The sequence below is a fragment of the Coptis chinensis genome, chromosome 8, assembly GCF_015680905.1.
Source record: "Coptis chinensis isolate HL-2020 chromosome 8, ASM1568090v1, whole genome shotgun sequence".
Lineage (NCBI taxonomy): Eukaryota > Viridiplantae > Streptophyta > Magnoliopsida > Ranunculales > Ranunculaceae > Coptis > Coptis chinensis.
Window position 1 is genome coordinate 95076644 of NC_141463.1, and position 19017 is coordinate 95095660.

Sequence of the window (19017 nt, forward strand, 5' to 3'; positions counted from 1 at the left end):
ATATGGATCAAAATAATAGACAATCATTGCATCTCTTTCATTTAGGGATGGGCAAACTCTGCCTGCTTTGGACGGTTAACGGTTTAGCACTTGACTGTTCACTTACGGGTCAATACGTCCATTGCGTTAACTTGCGTAAATGACCTCCATGCTCTTGAACCGAGTTCTGCATAGGAAGTAATCATTGAGCATCCGTAGCCGTTGTCATTACAATTATGAATTGGATGCGGATTCCGACTCCGCACCACTATGTAGAACGAGAATGGATGATTTGATTTCCGAATTGCTAAACAAAAATGCTGAACTATTGATAACAAAAAGAACTCCAAATGCTACAAATTCGATAGCAAATCAAAATGTTGGTGCTCGCATATAAATTGGTGAGTACACATTGACGTATTACTTTTGTGCTCTATACCTTTATGGAAATTTTAAGATGTTAATCATGGTAGGCAATCTGAATCTGTCAAGGAAAATAAAATAATAATAATAAAAAAAACTTCCTCATGGCATTTGAATGAAGTGGCGCAGGCAATATATGTTATCAACCTCCAAGCTCTTCTTGAGCATTAACTTTTAGTTTTTCTTTTAACACATAAACTTAGTCTCCACCGATATCAAATGCAACTCCTCAAGTCCTATCCTGCTAATCCCTATATACTAACTGCAGGATCCACTGCCAAAAGTGAAGCTTCCTCTCTTTCGACATCTGCACATTTTGTGCAATAGTTGTCGTATAACCAAAAGTCCAAAACTATATGTGAAGACGAACCTGCTACTCCTAGTTTACATCTGCAAGGATTATCGAAAAAAGTTTACATCTGCAAGAAAATACAGTATTCCAGTTAAGATGTTCAGTTCGCAATCAAAGCAAAATATGCAGCATAAATACATAGGTGAAGTTTTCAGGGTAAATTCATGATACTAAGTTTCCACTAGAGCCGCAAAAGTTTGATGGATTCAAAAATGTTTGTAGTGTGATTAAATACCTGTTATAAATCTCACTCCAAGAATTTCATAAATGTGAAATACAATCAAGTTTTGTTATTCTGGAAGGGATCGGCAGTGTTTTGACTGAAATTGCATTATTTTAAAAAAAAGTTATTTGGTAACACCACCACCCACAATACGACCAAAACACCATCGGTTTACTTGATTTTGAACACTTGTCCTAGATTTTCTTGTATACAATATGTAATCAGGTTGGTACGTTGGCGTACTCATTTCTTCATCTGGAAGAGATTTGATTTTGTATAGAGATTTGAAGGATGTGGTTCTTTATTGCCGTTGTCAATTGGTATTAATTCAAATTCATGAATTACTAGTACGTAATAGAATACGAGGAAATATTTGTTTATCAGTTAGATGCTTTCATTTATCATTATGCCATAACATCTAAAATCTTCATCTATTTAACTTACATGAATAACAGCTTCTGGCACTCTGCAGTGTTGATGCCCACCATATGCTCGTAAGTCTGTAACATCAAATGTTCTACTTAGAATCCGTAGAAAAGCGTGGTCACAATGTTTGCTGCTGTTATTTGTAGGTAATGGAAGTGTGTAACACTTAAGTGTTAACATTTATAGCTTTCCAATAGTTTAGGACCACTAAAACAGTAAAACCTCTGGACAGAAAACACATGTTTCATATTTGCTAATCCCTCAAGTCCCTCAAAGTTTGCTTAAAACATTTGCTAGGCATCTTTTCAATCTGCAATTCGGACGTTAACACGTGATGGGATTCTAAAGTTTGTCAAACAACTAGAAGGCTAAAAGTGGGCTACTTTCTTTCAGTTTTCCACAGCAGCAGGCAAAGTAGACTTGTTTTTTCTTGTTTCCCCAACTCTTTCTATTTTCAATATCTCACCCACGTTTTGGACACAAAGTCACCAACAACGGCATCAAGTTAATGCGATATTTCCCAATGCTCCATTCACACCATCAAAGAAATATTGCCACAAAAATAAAGTAAAGATGTTACAGATTCACATTTGTAAATCAACCAAGCACAGGTCGCAATGCTCCAATATATTCCACACACCTTAAATTCTACAATTCGCTTTACCAAAACAAATTTTACAATTCGCAAAGATGATTTCAAAGCAGGCATTTACATTACTAAACGTTTACATGTTCTTCTTACTCTTTAACCAATTGTCACAAACAAAACCTTGTATGGCCACCTCAGGAAATGAGACTGATCTTCAGTCTCTAATCGCCATTAGAAACGGAATTGAAGGCTTAAGCTCGTGGAACCAATCTTTTCATTTCTGTCAGTGGCAAGGCATTAGATGCGGCAAGCGTCATCAAAGAGTCATACGTTTGAATCTTTCCAACCAGAGTTTGGTTGGATCGTTATCGCCTCATATTGGAAACCAGAGTTCATCTACCTAGATCGGAATAAATTCTACGGTGAGATCCCACAAGAAACTGGTCGGTTGTCTCGTCTTAAAGAACTCGATCTGTTGGATAACAATTTCGAAGGAGAAATTCCAGTCAATCTAACCCAATGTACTGAACTCAGGTACATTGATTTAAGTCGGAACAAATTGTCAGGGAATATTCCGGCAGAGCTTGGCTCATTGTCTAACCTTGTAGATTTGAGGATTTCTAGAAGCAATCTGACAGGAGTGCTACCCCCTTCTTTAGGTAATCTTTCGTCGCTTCAAAGCCTCTTTATACAAGAAAATCAATTGGTTGGAAGTATTCCAGTCAGCTTTGGTGAATTGTCAAGCTTAATATCCGTCGGTGTTGAAGTTAATAGACTGTCTGGTGAGGTCCCTTCAACAATTTTCAACATCTCATCCCTGAAGGAATTAGGAATTGCCTTTAACCAGTTTAGTGGTAGTCTTCCACCAGACATGGGCATCACTCTTCCTAATCTCGCTGGTTTCTATGGGGCTGGAAATCAACTTTCTGGACAACTCCCAGTTTCATTAGCTAATGCTTCTAAACTTCAAAATTTTGATATTTCAACAAACAATTTCGAAGGACCAGTTCCAATGGATTTTCAATTCCCTCAAACTATAGTATCCATACATATTGAACTCAATTATCTAGGAACAGGAGAAGCTCATGATTTGAGTTTTATAACTTATTTGACCAACTCCAGTAATTTAAAGGAATTAGACTTGGCCCAAAACAATTTTGGAGGTGTTTTCCCGAACTCTATTACCAATCTCTCCAACCAAATTGAGGATTTGTATCTAGGAGGCAATCGAATATTTGGAATTATCCCAGAAGCGATTGGGAACCTGGTCAATTTGTTTGCATTATCTCTCAACTCTAATAACTTGTACGGTAGTATTCCATCTTCTATTGGAAAACTTCACAGTTTACAGGGGTTAAATCTGTTCGCAAACAAATTATCTGGACCAATTCCATCCTCTCTAGCAAACAATACTAAATTGAGTAGATTGTTTTTAGGAAGCAACATACTGGAAGGAATGATTCCTTCAGGTCTTGGTGCTCTTAGCCAATTGCTACGACTGGGTCTTGAACAAAACAACCTTAATGGTACCCTACCTCAAGAGCTTTTTAATATTTCTTCTCTGTTTTATCTTAACTTCTCTCAGAACTCCATAACTGGTTCCTTACCTTTAGTAGTAGGAAAACTAAAAAATATTGGTACAATGGATGCGTCTAGAAATAAGTTATCTGGTTTATTGCCTAGTACTCTTGGTGAGTGTGAGAGTCTGGAAAAGTTATACTTGCATGATAATTTGTTTGAAGGGACAGTTCCTCAATCTTGGAGCTCTTTAGAGAATGTCCAAGAGTTAGATCTATCAAGCAACAACTTGTCTGGTGAAATTCCAAAATATTTGGAGGACTTTCCATTTCTCCAGTGGTTGAATCTATCCTTCAATAAATTTGAAGGTGAGGTACCAGTGAACAGAATTTTTAAAATTGCAAGCAATTTTTCAGTTGTTAGAAATTCCGTTCTTTGTGGGGGTATACATGAACTGCAATTGCCACCATGCCGAGTTAACAAATCTGAAAAGCAAGGAATGTCCATTTCTTCCAAAATAGCAATTACGATCAGTGTGGCCGTGTTCATTCTTTTGGCATTGTGTTCTCTGATATTTTACTGGAGAAGAAAAAGAAAACTTGAAACGACTTCTTTGCCATCATTCAATGAGCAGCGTGTTATGGTCTCTTACGGAGATCTTTCTCAAGCGACTGGTGGATTTTCTCCAACTAATTTTGTTGGTTCAGGTGGTTTTGGCAATGTGTATAAGGGAATGCTCAACCAATATGAAACCGTTGTTGCTGTTAAGGTCTTCAAACTTCAATTGAGAGGAGCTTTAAAGAGTTTCGTGGCAGAGTGTGAATCATTGCGTAATATCCGCCATCGAAATCTTGTTAAGATTATAACTTCTTGCTCTAGTGTGGATTACGAAGGAAATGAATTTAAAGCACTAGTCTTTGAGTTCATGCCAAATGGAAGTTTAGATAAGTGGCTGCATCAAGAGATCAGTGAACAAGATGAAGAATCAAATTTGAACCTACTTCAAAGACTAAATGTCACCATTAATGTTGCTTCTGCTCTTAGCTATCTTCATCACGAGTGCCATGTTTTGGTTGTTCATCGTGATCTAAAGCCAAGCAATGTGCTTCTTGATAATGATATGGTAGCTCATGTTAGTGATTTTGGTTTGGCAAAGCTTCTTTCGGGATCACTAGAGAACTTGCATGATAATCAAAGTACCTCAACAGTGGTAAAAGGATCTATTGGCTATGCCGCTCCAGGTAGGAATTTAAATATCGATATATGTGGATTTAAGTTCTTTTTTCCAATTCATAAATGCATTAAAATCATTATTTGGTATACTGCATTAGTTATAATCTTTATGTGCAGCAACATTTTAGTGAAACTCAAATCTTTCTCTTTTTTATTCCCCTTGTTAAGTTCGACGACAATCAATTAAGACCCCGTTACCACGAGCTTAAAGAGGGCCTTGGATTGTTGAATATTTTCATCTCCGAAGCTTATAGCATACTTATTTAGATATCTTAAAAGAGGAAAAAAGAATGTTAAGTTAGTGCGACTAAAGAGCTGTTAGAGATAATAAAACGATTAATTTGATCTAATTTCTTTTCAGTTTATGTTAGTGGAGTTAAAATTCAAAAGATTGAGGATGAAAGAATTGTGGTTGTGGCGGTAATTAACCTAGTTTGTTTACTTCTATCAATATCTTAACTGACGATTGTGAGGAGCTTTTCAATCTCTATGTAGTATATTAATGGATATACGTAAAGCATTACGGTATTACTATTATATTTTTTTCCTTTTTTCATTTTCTTTTTGCTTGCCAATGACACTTAATATATATATTTTTGTTACACTTAAATGGTTTTATGGAAACTAGTGATTGATGTATATATTGCAGAATATGGTATGGGAGCTAATGCATCCACACAAGGTGATGTGTACAGTTATGGAATTTTGGTGTTGGAAATGTCCACAGGAAGGAGACCAACCGATGAGATGTTTAAAGACGGTTTAAGCCTCCATAACTATGCTAGCAATGGTTTGCGAGATCAACTTATAAAAATTGTAGATCCAATACTTCTATATGAAGGAGACGACACTTTTGGAGATACTAATAACATGAAAATCGGCAGCCACAGAAGAACAAAACTGCTAGAGTGTGTGTTTGCATTAATCAAAATTGGGGTTGCATGTTCTATGGAATCACCGTCAGAGAGAATGGATATTAGAGATGTCAGTAAAGAATTGCAAGCTATCAGAGACACATTTCTTGGTACAAGGGTTCACAAATAACTTAACTGACTCCAACGACGGTTTAATTGAAAGGTAAAATCACATCTTTTACAAATAAATGAATATGAAAGAGAAAGAGAGAACAGAAGAAATCATTGTTTTGCTCTTTAATTTTTCATTCGTTTATGTTCTTCTGGGATATTTAGAACCCTCTTTAGAATCATTTATAACAAGAGTAGAAAGGAAAATTGAAAGAAGATTCGTCATATATTTATTTGTATAATGGGATTTTGTTTAAAGAATTAGTTTTATTATTGTTGTTATTATTATCCAGCTGCCTTACCCACATGCACATGACGAATACAACTCCCTCTCTGATTCACAGGAAGAAAGAGATGCGATTTTGGCTAAGATTGAAGTGTCGCAATTACATTTAGAATTGCTGAAGCGCACCAATGTGCTTAATGATGCGTTCCCTATATATCATGATGGAGAGTTCGGGACAATCAATAATTTTAGGCTTGGCCGTCTCCCAAAGATACTGGTATGCATTTTAAACTCTGAACTAGGCGACGAGGGTCCATGAAATAGCTTGCTATAGGGGTCACGACTCGCCTATGCGTTGCAGTAGTGCATAGGCTTGGCTCACTGCTCACCCCAATCAAAAGTTATTGAATGTGAGAAATTTTAGTGTCAGGACAAAGGACTTTTTCACACCCTTGTTTATTAGTTACACAGGTCCTACAAATGCATACGAGTTGGGACAATCTTTTGATGGATGTTGACATGTTATAATCTTAGCTGTTAGTCTCGGATGGCATTGATTGAGTGAAAATTTGGTGTTTATGTTATTTAGAAGTACATAAAATGTGCTGGTATTGGTAGATTGTTAGCGCTACGAGTGCTGCTGTGTGTAGGCAGGGAGGCTAGTTTCTTCCTCTTGTTTTCCTGTTGATGCTAACATATTCTGCGAATTTTCTATGGGGTTAGTTAACATTATCTGAGCCTACCACAATCTGAGAATTTCTTCAGGTAATAATCAAAGCAGTATCTGTAAAGAGGGTTTACTGTGAATAGTTGCGGTAACTGGGCTTATATTCTAAGTTTCTTGCTATATGTCTCAATACATTTGTCATTTGAAATAGCAACTTTTAGGAAACTAAACTTGACCTTAGGAATATTATGGGGAATATGCTATGTATGTCGGTGCACATCTATGCTTTAACTTCTGGTGTTTCTCTTCCTTGAGAGCGAGGGATATTCTTGATCACAATCAATTTTTCATTCTTTGTACATTGTATATTTTTATCAATGTGACTGTTTTACTGCTTTCTGTTTCTTTTATTCATTCTTTTGTCATTGTGTAGGTTGAGTGGGATGAAATAAATGCTGCATGGGGACACAGCATGCCTTCTCCTCCACACAATGGCACAATATTTTCGGCCAAAGTTTCCGTATCCTTACAAGTGAAAATTCTTACTTCTATGAGCATGCTAGATTCCCATATATCCTTCCGGCTATAAAAGAATGTTTCTTTAGCAATTCCTCATTTCTATAGGAATATGAGACAAGATAAATACTTGAATTATGTTATCAGAACTTGCCGGTATTGTCACTTCAATGCTTCGTCACAGTATTATCGAAAAAAAAAGTGGTTCGTCACAGTAATAGAACAATCAATATAGGTTCTTTCATTCTCTGTGGGAATAGCCTTAACTTATATGTATTTCAGATACCGTATAAAAATTCTTCCCATGGGTATCTATCCTCGGATTATGGACAGCAACAACAATACTTATGAACTGTGAGTACCAAGTGCTTCTTTTTTTGTTAATAAATTGTTCGGAAGTGTCATTGTTTTTTTCTGTTATATTCTTTAGAGATAAGATGCATCATAAGCTTTACAGTGTACCACCAATTGGTGAGTACTGCCTAGGAGGTTAGGAGATATTTTACTCCTAAAACCTTAAAAGTTAACCTCCATTTTATTTGTGGGCGTCTTTTATTTGTGGGGAGTTTTCCCAGGGGAAACATCCATTTTAACAGGTAATGTTTGGTCAACCTCTTGATTTTGTGGGAACTTTTGGCAACTAATTAGTTGTGATTGTGAGTTTTTATAAGGAGAGGGGAGTGGATTAATTTGGGAATGGTTAGAGCTCTTGGGAGGAAACATTTCCACCTGAGTTACTTGGTATATTCAAGAACCATTTAAATGAGTACTGTTTCAACAAGCTAAATAGGAACTTACTTGTAAGGGAGCTTGAAACATTTTTCTGGAGGTATGTTGTTTTCTCTATCCTTGGAATTTGCAAAATCAGAAAAATCCTTGAGGCAGGTCAAGAACAGGGTCATTGCTTTGTCATAGCGAGTACTCCAGAATAAGTTCACAGGGCCAAACCTGAAAAAAGAAAAAGGAAAAAAAACAATAAAATAACTAGATAAATATTCAAATTTAAAGGAGAAACAATTTATCACCATGGGAGAGTATCCTGGTTAACCCATTTGGTAAGACTGCATAAGAGTGTAGGTGGTGTAAAAACATCCTACCCGATCAAATCCCCGCCCATGGTCAAACGGACCAAATAAAGGAAATTCCATAAAGTTGGAGCTGATTCTCATGATGAAATCACATAACCGATATTCTATTAACCTTTTCCTTAGCTATCAAATACGATGAGAGCTACATTTGAAATGTGGGATTTTCCCGCACTCATTTATAGGCTAAAGTCCTAATATGAGTGGTTTATTAGTGGAAACCTACGTTACATGGGCACGCCATATTTTGAAAATAATAGGCCTCCACTGAAGCAAGATTGGGCCTCCGTGTTGGATACATAACCACGTGTCCCTATTGGACACATTGTATGTTATATACCTCAATTTTCAATATTTTTCCGTGTCAGAAACTTCAGATACGAACACGCCTATGTACCGAAGAATGATGCATCAGCTCTGACATTAAGCTACTGGTCTTCGACCAGACATTATTGAGCAGCAGTTATTAGGAAAAGACGGCCCTTTAACTTTGTTATATTAGATACCTAGCACTAGCTTGTTGTAACGAAGTTCATTCTTCTTCTTTCATCCTTTGGTAAAATCTCTTGGGCATTTCTCAGATGTAGGCCATTAGTATCAGGTGGGTGTAATTATTAAGAATTTAGGCTAATTTGTGTCCACTTTTTTAAAAGGAAATTTTAATGAGGTGGCTTCCTCCTCTATATCTGTAACATCCTCAAGATCATCAGTTTGAACTTTTCAGTTCGAGTACTTTCTGATGGCAATCAAAACCACCAAAGAGCTACTCAGTTGATCTCCGAAGGATGCATTGGTAGGAAAGACTACCGATGTTATTAGTCTATGCATTTGCTAATATAAATGTAGTCTGCTTCATATGCCACATATTCATAAAATGCCTTGAGCTGTGCAAAATTTGTTCAGAGAACTTGAAAAAGTGTGCTCATCAATATTCATTAGAAAGTGTATTGTATGTATTTAACCTTGCTCATTTTGTATTTTAGGATTGAGAACGACAAAGTGGAGAACTATACCATCACACAGAGTTTCAATAAACAAGAGAATTGGACAAAGGCCCTCAAATACACCCTCTGCAACTTGAAACTTGAAATTGGCGCTCTTCTGGTTTATTGGCAACACGAACTTCCAACCTCTTTCTCCATTGGTCTCTTCTCATGATGATGTTTCAACCATGGGTTCTTTGTACAAAACATGACCAACTTGAAACAAACACGGTCAGATACATGATCTAGTAAATTGTGCTCAGTGTATATAAATGAAAAAAAGGTCCTAATTCACATTGTATCATCATTTAGCTATCAGCCTACTTCTGTGTTATGCATCTCTTTACGGAATCTGATTACAAATGTAGGGACATAGCATAGGATGATTCTTGTAGTCTAATGGGTGAGGAAGAGTGATAGGCCGATAGGATGAATCCATGGATGAATCCATGGAGGGAACTTGTCCTCCTATAAGAAATTGCTTGCACATTGCCCTTGCCCATAATAGTCAAGGGATATTTACTGACATATTACTGTTTAGGTGAAATCGGATAGAATGATTTCTTCACTAAGACATGAAAAATTGGAAAGCCATAGATCTCAACCCAAAAACCTTATCTACTAAGCATTTTGCTAGAAAGTTGAAACCGTATTAATTCATAAGTAATAATGCACAGATTTTACGGCAAAGTTTACATTCTTGATTATTCAAAGAAGCAATCTGACAGGAGTGCTGCCCCCTTCTTTAGGTAATCTTTCGTCCCTTCAAATCTTCCATATGGAAGAAAATAAATTGGTTGGAAGTATTCCAGCCAGCTTTGGTAGACTGCCAAGCTTAACATACTTCAATGGTGGAGATAATAGACTGTCTGGTGAGGTCCTTTTAACAATTTTCAACATCTCATCTCTGAATGATATAGGAATTACCGGTAACCAATTTAGTGGTAGTCTTCCACCAGACATGGGCATCACTCTTCCTAATCTCATTGGTTTCTTTGGTGGTGAAAATCAACTTTCTGGACTACTCCCAGTTTCATTAGCTAATGCTTCTCAGCTTCAAACATTTGATATTGCAGAAAACAATTTCAAAGGACAAGTTCCTAAGGATTTTCAATTCCCTCAAACTATCAAATGGCTAAATCTTGGACGTAATCATCTAGGAACAGAAAACCTTTGGGTGATGATATTAGAAGTCTGGGCTCAAACCCCCCAGCATCAAAGAGTTACTGATCTCATTTAAAACAGGCTTGGCAATCCAAAAAAAAAAAAAAAAAAAAGCTCATGATTTGAGTTTTATCACTTATTTGACCAACTCCAGTAATCTAACGTTGGACTCACCAAAACAATTTTGGACTTTTCCCAAAACAATTTTGGAGGATTTTTCTAGGAGGCACTCTATTACCAATCTCTCCAACCAAATGGAAAGGTTGTATCTAGGAGGCAATCAAATATCTGAAATTATCCCAGAAGGGATTGGGAACCTGGTAAATTTGTTTCTATTAGGTCTCGATTTTAATAATTTTTATGGTAGTATTCCATCTTCTATTGGAAAACTTCATAGTTTACAGGTGTTAAGTCTGTCAGGAAACAAATTGTCTGTGAATATATGTGTTCTTGATATGTTTGTAAAATGTGGGAAGATGGAGGTTGCTAGGGAGTTCTTTGAGGAGATGGAATTAAAGGAAGTTGTGGTGTGGAACATTATAATTTCAGGTTATGCGTTGAAAGGGGATTTAAAAAGAGCTTTGAAGTATTTTAAGGGCATGAAGCTTGCTGGTGTACAACCTGACCGCGTTACATGGAACTCGATCATATCAGGGTACTACCAAAAAGGGCAGTTCGATAAGGCTTCCTATTTTTTCTTTAAGATGAGGGCTTTAACAGAATTTAAGCCAAATGTGGTGTTCATAATGAGCATTGAAGGTTTTCAGTCAGATGATAATGGAGAGTAAAGCCTAACTCGATTACCATTGCTAGCGCTGTTTCAGCTTGTACGAATTTGTCGTTGCTTCAACATGGAAAGGAGATCCATGCATATTGTATAAAGACTGACGGGTCTAAATGTCGAACTGTAGAGGTTGCTCGTTGGAAATTGAATTCAATCAAACAAAAGGATCTGATATCATGGAATTCCATGCTTGCGGGTTATGCACAGAAAGGTTGTCGTGAGGAAACTTTTGAGCATTTTCCGACACTGCCTTTTTTTAAAGGAGATCTCTTTTTAAAGTGGATCCGACCTATACAATTCGCAAAGATGATTTCAAACCTGCAGGCATTTACATTACTTAACTTTTACATCATCTTCCTACTCTTTAGCCAATTGATCTCACTAACAAAACCTTGTATGGCCATCTCAGGAAATGAGACTGATCTTCACTCTCTAATCGCCATTAGAAATGGAATTGAAGGCGGCTTAAGCTCGAGGAACCAATCTTTTCATTTCTGTCAGTGGCAAGGCATTTTCATTTCTGTCAGTGGCAAGGCATTAACAGCCAGAGTTTGGTTGGATCGTTATCGCCTCATATTGGAAACCTCACTTTCCTAAGGCGCATCCGCCTACAGCACAATCAACTCCAAATTGGTCGGTGAGATCCCTTCAAAGAAATTGGTCAATTTAGGTCTTCAAAGACTCAATCTAACCCAATGTACTGAACTCAGGAGCATTAATTTAAGTTTGAACAAATTGTCAGGGAATATTCCCGCAAAGTTTGGCTCATTGTCAAAGCTTGCATTCATGAGCATTAATTTTGAGTTTGTAAAACATCTTACGATTAGGGAAGAAAATGAGGTTACCAAAAAAAAAGGAAATGTCTTCGTCTTTGTAGAGAGTATGATAGACGGCAAGATTAATGAGGATTGACTCACGTCGCAATACTCTTTCCTCTCCTTTCTCTATCCGTCCTCCAGATAAACCAGTTTTGAGTTCTACTCTGACATTAGATTGAAGATGACCAAATTATTCTACACCGCAAGACTAATGTTTTGGACAATAGATTGAAGATGACCAAATTATTCTACACGGCAACCAAATTATTCTACACGGCAAGACTAATGGAGATCTTAACAGGCAATGCTCCTATATATATTACTACACCACATACCTTTTAGTTTATACAATTCGCAAAGATGATTTCAAACCAGGCATTTACAGTACTTAACTTTTACATCATCTTCCAACTCTTTAACCAGTTGATGTCACAAACAAAACCTTGTATGGCCACCTCAGGAAATGAGACTGATCTTCAGTCTCTAATCGCCATTAGAAACGGAATTGAAGGCTTAAGCTCGTGGAACCAATCATTTCATTTCTGTCAGTGGCAAGGCATTACATGCGGCAAGCGTCATCAAAGAGTCATACGTTTGAATCTTTCCAACCAGAGCTTGGTTGGATCATTATCGCCTCATATTGGAAACCTCACTTTCCTAAGGGTCATCAACCTAACACACAATAGATTCTCCGGTGAGATCCCACAAGAAATTGGTCGTTTGTTTCGTCTTCAAAAACTCAATCTGTTCGATAACACTTTCGAAGGGGAAATTCCGGTCAATCTAACCCAATGTACTGAACTCAGGTACATTGATTTAAGTCGGAACAAATTGTCAGGGAATATTCCGGCAGAGCTTGGCTCATTGTCTAACCTTGTAGATTTGAGGATTTCTAGAAGCAATCTGATAGGAGTGCTACCCCCTTCTTTAGGTAATCTTTCGTTGCTTCAAAACTTCTCTACAGAAGAAAATCAATTGGTTGGAAGTATTCCGACCAGCTTTGGTAGACTGTCAAGCTTAATAGAATTAACTATTGGAGTTAACAGACTGTCCGGTGAGGTCCCTTTAACAATTTTCAACATCTCATCCCTGAAATACTTAGGAATTACCAGTAACCAATTTAGCGGTAGTCTTCCACAAGACATGGGAGTCACTCTTCCTAATCTCACTGAATTCCTTGCGCGGGTGGAAATCAACTTTCTGGACTACTCCCAGTTTCATTAGCTAATGCTTCTAAACTTCAACATTTTGATATTTTCCAAAACAATTTCGAAGGACAAGTTCCTAAGGATTTTCAATTCCCTCAAACTATCGAGTTGTTAGGTCTTGTACGCAATCATCTAGGAACAGGAGAAGCTCATGATTTGAGTTTTATCACTCATTTAACCAACTCCAGTAATCTAAAGTTATTGGGCTTGGGCCAAAACAATTTTGGAGGTGTTTTCCCAAACTCTATTACCAATCTCTCCAACCAAATGGAGATATTGTGTCTAGGAGGCAATAAAATATCTGGAATTATCCCAGAAGGGATTGGGAACCTGGTCAATTTGTTTCTATTAGGTCTCAATTTTAATAACTTTTACGGTAGTATTCCATTTTCTGTTGGAAAACTTCGTAATTTACAGGGCTTACATCTCTCCGGAAACAAATTGTCTGGACCGATCCCATCTTCTCTAGCAAACAATACTAAATTGAGTCAATTGTATTTAGGAAGGAACAGACTGGAAGGAAACATTCCTTCTGGTCTTGGTGCTCTTAGCCAATTGCAAAAACTGGATCTGGAACAAAACAACCTAAATGGTACCCTACCAAAAGAGATCTTTAATATTCCCACTCTGCTTTATCTTAACTTCTCTATGAACTCCTTAACTGGTTCCCTACCTTTAGAAGTAGGAAAACTAAAAAATCTTGTTGAAATCAAGGTGTCTAGAAATAAGTTGTCTGGTTTAATACCTAGTACTCTTGGTGAGTGTTTGAGTCTGGAAAAGTTGTACTTGGACGATAATTTGTTTGAAGGGATAGTTCCTCAATCTTTGAGTTCTTTAAAGAATGTCCAAGGGTTGGATCTATCAAGGAACAACTTGTCTGGTGGAATTCCAAAATATTTGGAGGACTTTCCATATCTCCAACGGTTGAATCTATCATTCAATAAACTTGAGGGTGAGGTACCAGGGAACGGAATCTTTAGAATTGCAAGCAAATTTTCAATTGTTGGGAATTTTGATCTCTGTGGGGGTATACATGAACTGCAACTGCTGCCATGCCGAATTAAGAAATCTGAAAAGCAAGGAAGGTCCCATCCTTCCAGGATAACAATTTTGATCAGTGTGGCCGTGTTCATTCTTTTGGCATCAGGTTCTCTAATATTTTACTTGAGAAGAAAAAGTAAACTTAAAACCGGCTTCTTTGCCATCATTTAGGGATCGCCATCTCAAGGTCTCTTATGGAGATCTTTCTCAAGCGCCGGTGGATTTTCTCCAACTAATTTTGTTGGTTCAGGTGGTTTTGGCAGGTGTGTATAAGGGAATGCTTAACCAATACGAAACCTTTGTTGCTGTTAAGGTGTTCAAACTTCAATTGAAAGGAGCTTCGAAGAGTTTCATGGCAGAGTGTGAATCGTTGCGTAATATCCGCCATCGAAATCTTGTTAAAATTCTAACTTCTTGCTCTAGTGTGGATTATGAAGGAAATGGATTCAAAGCACTAGTCTTTGAGTTCATGCCAAATGGAAGTTTAGAGAAGTGGTTGCATCAAGAGATCGGTGAACAAGATAAAGAATCAAATTTGAACCTACTTCAAAGACTAAATGTCGCCATTAATGTTGCTTCTGCGCTTAGCTATCTTCATCACGAGTGCCATGTTTTGGTTGTTCATCGTGATCTAAAGCCAAGCAATGTGCTTCTTGATAATGATATGGTAGCTCATGTTAGTGATTTTGGTTTGGCAAAGTTTCTTTCGGGATCACTAGAGAACTTGCATGATAATCAAAGTACCTCAACAGTGGTAAAAGGATCTATTGGCTATGCCGCTCCAGGTAGGAATTTAAATATCGACATATATGGATTTCAGTCCTTTTTTCCAATTCATAAATGCATTAAATTCATTATCTGGTATACTGCATTAGTTATAATCTTTATGTGCAGCAACATTTTAGTGAAACTCAAATCTTTGTATCTTTTTTATTCCCTTTGTTAAGTTCGACGTGACAATCGTTAAGAAGACCCCGCCATACCGCGAGCTTAAAGAGGGCCTTGTATTGTTGAATGTTTTCATCTCCGGAGCTTATAGCATACTTATTTAGATATCTTAAAAGAGGAAAAAATAATGTTAAGTTAGTGCGACTAAAGAGCTGTTAGAGATAATAAAACGTTTAATTTGATCTAATTTCTTTTCAATCTATGTTAGTGGAGTTAAAATTCAAAAGATCGAGGATGAAAGAATTGTGGTTGTGGTGGTAATTAACCTAGTTTGTTTACTTCTATCAATATCTTAACTGACGATTGTGAGGAGCTTTTCAATCTCTATGTAGTATATTAATGGATATACATAAAGCATTACAGTATTACTATTATATTCTTTTTCTTTTTTCATTTTCTTTTTGCTGGCCAATGACACTTAATATATATATTTTTGTTACACTTAAATGGTTTTATGGAAACTAGTGATTGATCTATATGTTGCAGAATATGGTATGGGAGCTGATGCATCCACACAAGGTGATGTGTACAGTTATGGAATTTTGGTGTTGGAAATGTCCACGGGAAGAAGGAGACCAACCGATGAGATGTTTACAAACGGTTTAAACCTTCATAACTATGCTAGCAACGGTTTGCAAGATCAACTTATAAAGATTGTAGATCCAATACTTCTATCTGAAGGAGATGACACTTTAGGAGATACTAATACTATAAGAATTAGCAGTCACAGAAGAACAAAACTGCTAGAGTGCATGATTGCAATAGTCGAATTGGAGTTGCATGTTACGTGGAATCACCGTCGAGAGAAATGGATATTAGAGATGTCGATTAGAGAATTGAACGCCATCGAGAGACATGCATTTCTTTTCTGGTGCTAGATTCACAAAGAACGTAACTAACTCCAACGACGGTTTAAATGAAAGGTAAAATCACATCTTTTACAAATAAATGAGTATAAAAGAGATAGAGAGAGCAGAAGAAATCTGTGTGTTCCTCTATACTTTTTCCTTCATTTATGTTCATATGGGATATATAGAACACTGTTTAGAAACATTAATAAATTGAGTAAAAAGGAAATTGAAGGCAGATTCTTCATACATGTGTTAGAGGTTGCTACCAACCAGTACATGATTCCCAGGATAGCGGCCATATGCTCTACTTTTATGAGGTGAAAGTTATTGGTTATTTTGTATCAATTTGGTTATTATGCAGTATTTGTTAAAAGTTAAGAGCAACTCGATCAAATGGTTCCTTATCCCTGTAAAACCCTTAAAATTTCCCTCCAATGCCCCCCCATACCCGCATATTCCTCTACCTGCAACTGAATTTCTCACCGTGCATATGCAACTAAATTTGCAAGGGTGGCTCAAATTTGGCCCCAGAGGCAAGCAGATGCCACTCCCAATGGAACACAATCCTTATCCGGCCACTGACACTTTAGTTCGAAACTTTCACTACACTAGACGCCACTCTCACTGGCCTGGCATGAGAGTGACAAACATACATCAATAAAATCAAAAGAAAGAAAAGGATTCATCAGAAAATCCTTTTAAGCATATTTGGATATCTGAAATCGGAATAAGATTAAAGGCATTACCTGATTAAGTGAACCAGAGTTCTAGTCGGGATTCAGGGGACACGTGGGGGCGACATCAAGGTTACTAGTAATGCACGCCGAGTATGTGTTGGTGACCTTTCTAGTGAGACCAATGAAAATAAAATTGTGACTCTTTTTAGAGAGGATTAAATCTTCACGAGTCGTCAATGATTCAGATGTGTACATTAATCAAAGGAAGAATTACGCCATTCTTGAACTGAGTTTTGCGGAAGAAGCAAGCATTGCAATGAAGATCAAAGACATTATGATTATTAAGGGTTCACAGTTGAGTGAACCACGGGGTTCTCTAACCTTCTGTCAACTAGTGTTCCTTGGAACATATAATTCATGAAACATAAAAAGATCTTCCACAAAACTATAAACTTTCTAGTTACACACGAGTTTATACTTCATTCCCAGTCACGAATGCGTTTCTTCTTCATTTCCCCACACCGAGCAATATCATAGGAAACTTCAGGACGATTATTAGGTCCAGTGGCTAAATTCTCAATCTTCCTCACAACCTGAAAGCCATCTCCAAGCTAAAGACAGAGAAGCAAAGGATGATAGTAAATTGAATGAAGACTGAAGACTTTGCCATGTCAGCTTAGTTAGTTAGAGTAATATCTAGACAGCTGTCATTTGTAACCGTTGAAACAATACTATATAAACAAGTCTTGCTTCTGTAATAATCAAGAATGAAATTTCTCATTTTATCATTTTGAGTTCAATCCTCATTTTATTATGGTATCAGAGCGCAAAAGCTTAACGGCGAAGAAATCGATCCGCCATTAAAATCTCTCATCAAAGCTTGCTAAACGCAAATCAGGTTTACCCAATTCAACTAAATATCTTTCTGGATTGTTTCAATTATTAGTTAGATATATCTTTATTATCAATTTAGGTTAAAAGCACATTTGTTCTTCGATTATATTGATTCTCAATTCAATCTCTGTTCTTCAATTGATTTCCAAGAAGTAAATGGCTCGAAACAATCAAAACCAAATCCATCAACAAATCAAAATCAAAACCTATCAATGAATCAAAACCAAAACCCATCAACAAATCAAAACCCATTCAACAATCAATCTCAGATGAATAACCTTGATTCTTCAACATTTGTTCAAAATCCATCCCTAGCGATACAGAACATATCAAATTTCATCACTGTCAAACTCAATAGAGAAAACTATATTCTTTGGAAGTCTGTTTTCATTCCTTTCTTGAAGATTTTTAATCTTGTTGGAATTATTGATGGTTCTGAACCTTGCCCGCCTCAGTTTTTAGTTGATTCGAGAGGAAATAATCAGGTTAATCTTGTTTTTAATGAATGGAATAGAAGAGACCAAATTTTATTGATTTGGCTTAATGCTACTCTTTCTCCTGAGCTTCTCCCTTATGTTGTTGGAAGTTCAACTGCAAGGGATTTGTGGATTACTCTAGAAAGGCAATTTGCAACCATTTCACAGGCACATGTTGCACAGTTGAAGACAAGACTTCAAGCACAGAAGAAGGGAGACCGTAACATGGCTATGTATCTTCAGAATATAAAACAAATTGCTGATTCGCTTGTTGAAGCTGGAGCACTAGTTGCAAATACTGATTTAGTGTTTCAAACACTACAAGGTCTTCCAAGTGAATACAAACCATTCACCACTTCAATTCGAGTCATAAGAGAACAAGTTACATCAGATGAATTGCATGGTCTGCTTTTAAGTGAAGAATTGTCTATTGAAGAACTTAATAAGTCAATGCAAATAAATGATAATAGCTCACATGCTTTTGCAAGTACAAGGGAGTATAACAGAGGTAATCAAAGAGGAAATTATCAACACAACAGGGGAAACTATCAGAACACTGCTGGTTATTACAATCACAATAGCAATAGAGGGTATAGCAATGGAGGATATAGCAATGGAGGGTATAGCAATGGAGGAAGGAACAGTAATGGAAATTATAGAGGTAACAGTAGCAATTACAAAGGAAATACCAGCAATCAAGGAAGAAACAACAATTACAGAGGTTCAAATCCTAACATTAATTACAACACTCAAGGCAACAGGCCTATTTGTCAAGTATGTGGAAAGACTGGTCACTTGGCTATAGACTGTCATCATAGGATGACTCACTCATTTGCAGGCAGAATTCCTCCAGCAACATTGGCAATGATGGCCACAGTTAATGACTCTTCACAATATCCAGAATCACAATC

At 36.9% G+C, this 19017-nt stretch overlaps 2 protein-coding genes and 1 pseudogene across 3 annotated transcripts; all 3 read left to right on the forward strand.

The window, feature by feature from the left end:
- Positions 1 to 2014: 2014 nt before the first annotated feature.
- On the forward strand, positions 2015 to 17524 carry LOC147484681 (uncharacterized). Its single transcript, XM_086581434.1, has 3 exons — positions 2015 to 4751; positions 5393 to 5820; positions 17274 to 17524. Exons 1-2 carry the CDS (start codon positions 2294 to 2296, stop codon positions 5785 to 5787), a joined length of 2853 nt encoding a protein of 950 aa, XP_086437560.1. The 5' UTR covers positions 2015 to 2293; the 3' UTR covers positions 5788 to 5820; positions 17274 to 17524.
- On the forward strand, positions 5846 to 9549 carry LOC147484682 (beclin-1-like protein; annotated as a pseudogene). Its single transcript, XR_015205560.1, has 5 exons — positions 5846 to 5962; positions 6062 to 6271; positions 7095 to 7181; positions 7460 to 7531; positions 9246 to 9549. The product of XR_015205560.1 is annotated as a beclin-1-like protein (transcript).
- Positions 12246 to 16404, forward strand: LOC147484683 (uncharacterized). The gene is given in 4 exon segments (XM_086579792.1): positions 12246 to 13190; positions 13193 to 14423; positions 14425 to 15203; positions 15655 to 16404. Coding segments are annotated over 4 exon segments (3261 nt in total). The 5' UTR covers positions 12246 to 12371; the 3' UTR covers positions 16087 to 16404.
- Positions 17525 to 19017: the final 1493 nt, after the last annotated feature.

Excerpts from the sequence above, each read along its gene's own strand:
- LOC147484681 (XM_086581434.1), top strand. The coding sequence starts at position 2,294 with ATGCGGCAAGCGTCATCAAAGAGTCATACGTTTGAATCTTTCCAACCA. Across the intron at positions 4,752-5,392 it reads TATTGGCTATGCCGCTCCAG|AATATGGTATGGGAGCTAAT; the intron begins GTAGGAATTTAA and ends TATATATTGCAG.